Source organism: Saimiri boliviensis, chromosome 12 (genome assembly GCF_048565385.1).
Source record: "Saimiri boliviensis isolate mSaiBol1 chromosome 12, mSaiBol1.pri, whole genome shotgun sequence".
Lineage (NCBI taxonomy): Eukaryota > Metazoa > Chordata > Mammalia > Primates > Cebidae > Saimiri > Saimiri boliviensis.
In genome coordinates this window covers 25,920,088-25,928,547 of record NC_133460.1, presented here as the reverse complement: position 1 = coordinate 25,928,547, position 8,460 = coordinate 25,920,088, and the positions used below count along the sequence as shown (strand labels likewise).

At 39.0% G+C, this 8,460-nt stretch overlaps 1 protein-coding gene across 5 annotated transcripts in view; it reads right to left on the bottom strand.

The window, feature by feature from the left end:
* Window positions 1–2,751: 2,751 nt before the first annotated feature.
* Window positions 2,752–8,460, bottom strand: part of LOC101042488 (DNA excision repair protein ERCC-6) — a 91,038-nt gene continuing 85,329 nt past the window's right edge. For all 5 annotated transcript variants that reach the window (XM_003929984.4, XM_074382116.1, XM_074382114.1 and 2 more), the window contains 3 exons: window positions 7,569–7,773; window positions 6,612–6,690; window positions 2,752–5,544 (listed from right to left, as the gene is read on the bottom strand). In XM_003929984.4, the coding sequence (XP_003930033.2) occupies window positions 5,125–5,544; window positions 6,612–6,690; window positions 7,569–7,773 (704 nt within the window). In that variant the 3' untranslated portion in view covers window positions 2,752–5,124. The remainder of the gene's footprint in view (window positions 5,545–6,611; window positions 6,691–7,568; window positions 7,774–8,460) is intronic.

Below are 8,460 nucleotides of genomic sequence, written 5' to 3'. Positions count from 1 at the left end.
GAGTTCACTAAGCTTCCTGGATGTTTTCCAGTCAACTTGGAGAGTTTTCATTCATTATATCTTTAAATATTTTTTTCTTTTTCTTCTGTCCTTCTTGTACTCCCATTACATGCACACTTAATGGTCTTAATGGTGCTTCATATGCCTCTGAGGTTTTGCTCATTTTTCATTCTTTTTTCTCTTTGTTCTTTGGATATCATATCTCTCTTATTCTATCTGCCAGTTGACTGACAATTTCTTCTGCCAGTTCAAATCTACTATTGAGCCCCTTTAGTGCATTTTTTGTTATTATACTTTTTAACTTCATGAATTTAGCTCTTGCCACTTGAGCTGGAGGGCATTAAGAAATGCTGGCATCTTGGCCCTCCCTGTGAAGTACCATACCCCTGGACAGGGAGCTGAGGGAGAGGGAGCTCTGTCTTCTTGGCTCCACCCATTGAAATGGGAAAGAGAGGGCATGTGTTATGGTTGAAGTGTCAGATTCACTGTTCTTACCAAGATTTGGATTTTCTTGAATAAGTGTTACTTTATTCTACATGCAATTAGGACAATTTTTGGAGACATTAAGTGTGTGTGTGTCTCAGTATAAGAGGGAGATGTTTATTTTTTGTTACAATCTTCACCAGTTATAGCTAATTCCTAGGATAGTGGGTCCACAGGGCCCTTCACATTGCTGTTCTGGAAGTGAAAGTCTAAAGGATGTTTCAATGTTAGAAAACTTAACTGTGTACTTTACTACACTACAATTATATCAATATATGCCAGAAAAAATTTTGAGGATAATCATTTTACCATTTGTGATAACCAATTGTGACATCACAATGATAAAAACAGTGGGTTACTAGCAAAGTTAGATAAATGGACCAATTTAACAATGCAGAGCCAAGAAAAATTCCCATAAATTATATGAAAATTGGTAAAGGTGGCCTTATACATCAGGAGGAAATTAATAAATTTTTTTTTTTTTTTTTTGAGATGGAGTTTTGCTCTTGTTACCCAGGCTGGAGTGCAATGGCGTGACCTCGGCTCACCGCAACCTCCACCTCCTGGGTTCAGGCAATTCTCCTGCCTCAGCCTCCTGAGTAGCTGGGATTACAGGCACGCGCCACCATGCCCAGCTGATTTTTTTGTATTTTTAGTAGAGACGGGGTTTCACCATGTTGACCAGGATAGTCTCGATCTCTTGACCTCATGATCCACCCGCCTCGGCCTCCCAAAGTGCTGGATTACAGGCTTGAGCCACCGTGCCCGGCCAATAAAATATTTTTTAAAGGTGCTAGAGAAACTAGCTATTTACATGGGATTAACAGTTTATGAAAATGTATTCATGACCTTAGGTAGGAAATGGTCCTTAAATAAGGATACAAAAAAAAAAAAAAATGGAAAGACTAAATTTACTATATTTTAAAACTTCCATATGATAAACATCACAAAGTAGATACATGAATATGCTAATTCTCCATATTTTTATATAAAAGTTAAAGATTCACGACCAAAACTAAAAATCTATAAAAACACCTAGGAATAAGACTATGATGCAATGTGCAAGACATTTATGAAGAAAGTTATTAAAATTTCATCCAGAATATAAAAGACTTTAATAAAATAGGGCCTATCACAATACTAATGGGAAACATTATATTAATTATAAAGAAGTCTATTATTCTCAAATTAATGTGTAAAAAAATGCAATCCTAATCAAAAGAACACAACAATTTTACTGGAATTTAATAAACTAATTCTTGATTCAGCTGGAACAGAAAACACAAAAGAACTAGACACTGAAGAGGGAGAGAAAGGAAAAGGAACTTGCCCATGAATAGAAAACAATGCAAAGCACCTAATGACAGTGTGAAGCCTGTGGTTGGTAGAACAAATACCTGGATCGACTGGTCAGAAATAACTTAGCATGTGATGGGTTGAAAGCTGACATTTCAAACTGGTGGAGAAAAGAATATTTGTTGATCACTGGAATAACTGCCTTTTTGTTTTTGTTTAGGCGAGCAATCCTAAAAGATAAAAAACCCACAGGAAAACTAGGCAAGTATAACACAAATAGGCAATGTATGGTAGAGATCTACAAACGGCCAATAAACATGGAACTATTTGATTTTATAAGTACTCAGGGAAATTCAAGTGAAAACAATATATTTTCAATCATGAGATTGGTTAAAACAAAACAACAACCTATCAATACTGATACCACTTACTGTTGTCAACGGTTGGAAGAATGGGTCCTTTTGTGGATGGTTAATTGAAGGAAGCAATTCTGCCACATCCACTGACATTTAAAATCTACATCAGTAATCCAACAGTTCTATGCAGGCAGAGCTATACTTACAGGAATAAAAATGTCTTGCATGTAATATTAAATGAAAAGTTAGTTGCAAAATAAGAATGGTATAACCCTGTTAATATCAATTACATATATACAGCAAACTAGTTGCTGTAACAGACAGACTTCAAAAGACAGTAGTTTAAGCAAGTCAGTATTTTATTTTACTCTTAAATAACAGGTCAAAGGATAGCAGTTCAAGACTGGCAAGCAAACTTCTCCTTCCTCAACACATGACTTCCATCTCTTGAGATGTCAGGTCACTACTGAAGGTCCCGCTGGCCTCCCAGAGAGCAAGAAAGAGGAATGTCAAGTAGAGTGCATACCTTGCTTCTTTATTTAAGGGACCAACCGGCAAGTTTAAAACTTAGTCATGTGGCCACAATTAACTGTAAAGGAGGCTGAGAAGTATGGTCTTAAGTTGAGCAGCCAGACGTCCAGGTAAAACTCAGAAATTTTATTAGTAAAGGAAGAATGAGAAAATGAAATTATAGCAGCAGTCTGTGTCACATGATTCTGTAAATGCATAAAGAGTCAACACCAAACATAGGGCTGTACTTAGCAGTGGAACAAGAACAAGACAGTGTGGGGGTGGAGAGGCAGAGTATTGCTTGAACATTTTTAATAGTGATGGTATTAACATATTTAATTTTTGACAAAATTTTAAAATCCTTTATCTGTGCTGATAAAACATGTTAAACACATTAAATCTGTCTACAATGTACAAAGCTTTTAAAGTTCCGAAAATTAGATTTTTATCTAAATGAATAAATTACTCTGCATCACTAAAGCCATTCTACTAACAGCATTGTTCTCCAAGTCCCTCCATCTGGGAGGCACAATGGCAATGTGTACAGATCTCCACACTGAGACACCACCTTCCCAAGATCATGGTACATCAGTAGCAGAACTGAGACAAGAACTGGAACAAGGACCATCTTGCTCTTGCTGCATTATAGCTGTTGATAGCATCTGCTTCTTGAAGAGAAGGCTATACCCTGTCTAGCTCAATACAGTTTATGCTTCAGACAGTATAAATATGATGGCCAAATGCTTCACATGAGTGAACAAGGTCAGTACGTCACCCTGAGAAAAAGGAAGACACAATTTCCTTATAGGCTAATGATTACGAAAATAGAAATTAAGAGCTCCCCAGAAACAAACCACTTAGTCCAAAAGAAAGGAGTTTTAACTTCCTTCTAAGCCAAGTACTCAAGTTTACGACTTACCAGCCTGTTTAAAAATTCTTTCTATGACCAAACAATGATGGCAAAGTGACAAAAAATAATGTAATCATCTTCTCTCGTTAAATATAAACCAAACTAAAAACAAAAGAAACTATAATTTAAAAAAACTAGAAAATCCTGGTGGGAATCATGTAGGACATCTCTAAGAAAGAGATTCTTGGCTTAAGCAAAGTATTAGAGCAGAGAAGGCAAAACCCATGTCTTCTCATGCAGTCTGCTGAGGCCCAGACCCCTGCTCTCTGAGTCACAGGGATGAGCAGACAGATCTGGACACAGCTGTCCACATTAAGCATAAGTGAGATATAAAGAAACAGCAGGGTAGGAGGGCAGACACACTACAGAAAAACACGAGAGAGGAAAAAGAGCAGGCCAGAGAACACAAACCCAAGAAACAAACTGCATTGAGACAGTTACAGAAGAAATTCCAGAAATACAATGAATTTCCGAAAACAACACTTCAAAAGATGAGATGATAAAATCATACTGAGAAGCAAACAAGAAAAACAAGGGTAAGAAAATAAACTGAGGATCAAAGCAACACCATCATAGAACCATACATACATAAACAGTAGGGAGAAACCAACAGCCTTGGCTGGAAACCAAACCACAGAAATAGGAAAGCCATTGCAGGGAATGCAAAGGCAGGCACACAACGAAGGCAACTGGAGAGAAGACAGCCTGCCAGCCTGCAGACAGAGAGGCCTGGAGTGGTGTCACTTCATGGTAATGATGGCTGTGTCTGCTGTGGGCTGCAGTGATGTTTGTGTGCATGCACATGTGTGACTTTTATGTACTTATTTTTGGCTTTAATTGGATTTTTTTATGATAACTCATTTTGTGACTAGCAAGGAAAAAGTTGCCCTTTGCTTAAAGGAAAGCCAGGATAAACCGAATACCCTACAACTTTCCACAAATATGTGTCTCATTCATTTATTATCATGCTATTTCATGCTTTACTAATAAAAATACCCACCAATTTATCGGTACCTTGAAAAGAGGATTTTTTCAAGACAATTAATATAATTAACAAACAACAGATAACAAACCTGACCTTTTTGGGTGGCAAGTGATACATTTAAACATCTAAAAGTTATGCATCAAAATAATGCTGTTATCAGACACTGATGAACTAATTTACTGAACAGGTTTGACCGAATGTAAGACCTGTTTTTAGCACCAATAAAAAAAAATTACTGAGATTTCCGTTCTGCAAACTTGTAACTACGCTCCCTCACAACATTTTTTGGGTAAAGGAACAAATATGCTCAAAGGAATAACTGTAAGGTCCCTGATTTTGTAACACAATTCAGAATGAAAAAAAAAAAAAAATCAATCCAAGTATTTTCTCCTTTAGTTAGCATTATTAAAACCTTTAACTTTCAGAGAAGAGTTTCTTCTTCCTTAAAGTTTTAATTCTGAGGTAGACGTCATGCAAACAAACATCAAGTGCAGCTAACATCTGTCCGTAAGCATGATTATTAATAATAATAAGCAGAAATGCTGTTAGGAAAAGTGACTTAAAAGTTTAGGAAGCAGTGTTGTTTAGCAGTATTCTGGCTTGAGTTTCCAAACCCCTTCACCACCAGAAGTTCTATGAAAAGTGCACAGATTTCTCAATAGTTCTCGGAAGACACAAGACTGTGATGCAGATAACTTGGATTCGAACTCCTGCAGTATCTCTCTAGTGCTGGCCTGGCCATCAGTGTGGGCCTGGAAAGCAATGAAGTTTCTCATCTCCACCAGAAGGTCATCGTGTTCTGTGGTGGGCAGTGGGGCAGAAGCTTCCTGCAGGTGCCCGCTTTCACTTTCTAAACGTTCTGGCAGAATCAGGTGGTTTCTAGCTCTCATTTTAGCCAAAAGTGAGGATGAAGCGAGGGCCCCAGATGAAGACTCTGCATCTTCTGCTCTTCCACTAAAATGTCCAGGGACATTATCTTTTCCCTCTTTTTTCATGACGCCATCCTGGAAAAAGATGACCACTGTATTAATATATTTAATTTCTAGTTTATGTCCCACTTCCTTCCCCAAAGGCTATGAGGGGTCTCAAGACAATACACAGGCCAGGGTGGTAAGGTTGACCAGGTAATACTGAGACTCCACCTAATGAAAACGAAATGGCAACAAAGCCGTTCCCTTAGCCACCACTGCATGGTGGTGAAAGGAAAGGCAGAGTAGTGGCTTCTAGGCAAGATTCTAGGGAAATATGTATCTACGAGGCCCAGGACTATTTTCAGTGCCTGTGGGCTTTTCCTGTTCTTCCTCTCAAATGGCCCCTGACCTGTACACTGTGGATAAGGAAAAATATCATAGCTATACTTCTTTTTCTTCACTTTTAAGTCTTCTTACGCTTTCCTACCCTACATCTAATCCAAGTCTCCTTAAAAATCAACAACATGAATCTAACTCTGAAAGAATCTCAAATCCCTACTGCTAAAAGCACAGAACATGGGAAGTCAAAAAGGTACTCTTACTCCTAAACATGTTCATATTAACTTAAAATTGGAGTCTGAATCTGGGAGTTTTAACATAATCCTTAATTAGAAAGACCAGAAAGACTTCCACTGAATGGTGAAGTCTGGACTAGTCTTACCCACTAAAGCACTCAAGGCATGCAGGGTGTTCTTGAACAGAGAAAGACAGGCACTCTGCTCTAGCAGCTCATGAGTTATAGACAGCAACATTCGAGGCAGTTTCTGGACCTTTATTTCAGAGGCTTGTGGTCTCTGGAGCTGGCACTTCCCCTCTAGACAAGGCAAGCTGTCTTGGCAGCGACATACCTATCCCTGTGTTAACCTTCTAATGGCAAAACAGAAATGCTGCTACGGATCTTGGGTTAAAGACTGTCTAGGAAATCAGCGGGTCATTTTAGATTCAAGTGAATGTGCATTGTAAATCAGAGCACAACACAAATATCAGGTGTCATTATACCAGAGATTAACTATTTTCTTCATATTCAGAATCAGTTGAAATTTTCACAGCATCCAATCATGCAAGTCTCACCCTGAAAAGCAGAAAGGTTATCATATTACCTGGCACTTCTCTGCTGTAGATTTTGATGAAGGATGCTGCACAGAGAAGTTAGAATTCCTTTTCTTACCAAATCTACTCCTAAAGAAGGAAAAGAATCACAACAGATTAAATGTTTGCTTTTGAGACTTAGAGATCAAAATACTCTTTCAACAATGAACCTCTTCCTGGAAACATTTCCAACTGCACGGTTATGCTTTCACGGCCACGCCATTTCTGCTCTATCACCCTGATTCTTCCACTCCACTCTCCTAGAAAGTAACTGCTGGTCCCAGCACTTTGGGAGGCCGAGGCGGCCAGATGACTCACGGTCAGGAGCTTGAGACCAGCCTGATCAACATAGTGAAATCTTGTCTCTACTAAAAATACAAAAATTAGCCTGGCATGGTGGCAGGTGCCTGTAATCCCAGCTACTTGGAAGGCGAAAGCTACAGTGAGCTGAGATCACACCACTGCACTCTAGCCTGGGCAACAGAGTGAGACTCCATCTCCAAAAAAAGAAAAGAAAGTAACTGCTGCATCTCAGAATGAAAAGAACTCAGTATCTTTGTTCGAAAGATGATGGGAATCACCCTCAATTCCAGGTAGGAAAATCATTCTAAAAGAGCATACTGAATAGCAAAGTAATTACTGTGTGTTGTAAATTGGCTAATTGTCTCATTAAAGTTTAATCATTATTTTGTATCTCTTACTATTTTTATCAACAGCATCTCTCAAAAAAAAAAAAAAACCCCATCACTTCTTTCCCTGAAACCGCTTTGGAAAACAGGGGCTGAAAGCAAGGAGGAAGGCAAAGTTCTAACAGTGTTTCTCCGAGTCACCCAGATTTGGCTGCTACAGTGCCTCCCTGAGGGACTTTCTATACCTCAAGGGAATAAGTCTTCTACACCTGCCCTAATTTTATTTTTAGTCTTAGTTGTTTGGCCTCCTTACAAGCATGGCATGCAGCAATCTCTTACTTTGTTCCTGCTGGTGCACCAGAAATCCCCCTGTGGCCAGTCCAGGTGGGAACACCAGACACTGCTCCCAGACACCGCTGACGAGAGAGCCTCAGTGCTTTCAAGGCGTCCTGGGCCACTCGGTTGGCTTCTGCCTCCACCAGCACGAAATCTGGGCTGGCTCCATCCATGATGGCATCATGCTTCATGACACTGTGCACGCCAACTAGCAAGAAAAGAAATAGCACAGTGATATTTCACTTCGTATGCAAGAAAGACACTTTTCTCCTCTGTGTAAGTATAGTGTTCCGATAGACAAAAAACAATAACTATTTCTAGCTGCTATTTACTGAGTGACTATTATGACTTATGAACCTCACAAATGCCATTTCTATTCACAATGTCACCACTACCATTGTCTCTGTTTTATAATAATTGAAGCATAACACTTTAATCACAACTTTAACATTTAATCTCCTTCCTGCTACCTAGAAGGAAAGTGAAAACCTTCCACTAATAAACTTTTCATGAAAGAAAAATATAAATCAGAATTATATAATTTCTAAAAATAAAAATCACAAAAACAATGCATTATCAGAATCATTGGGATATATTTAATGCAGCAACAAGTAGACAATTCATACCCCTGAATACTTAAACCAATAAAATTGAATTAGTCTCGAGCAAGATGGCCAAATAAGAACAGCTCCGGTCTGCAGCTCCCACTGAGATCAACGCAGAAATAGGGTGATTTCTGCATTTCCAATTGAGGTATCTGGCTCATCTCATTGGGACTGGTTAGACAGTGGGTGCAGCCCATGGAGGGCGAGCCAAAGCAAGGTGGGACACTGCCTCACTCAGGAAGTACAAGGGGTCGGGGAACTCCCTCCCCTAGCCAAAGGAAGCCCTGAGC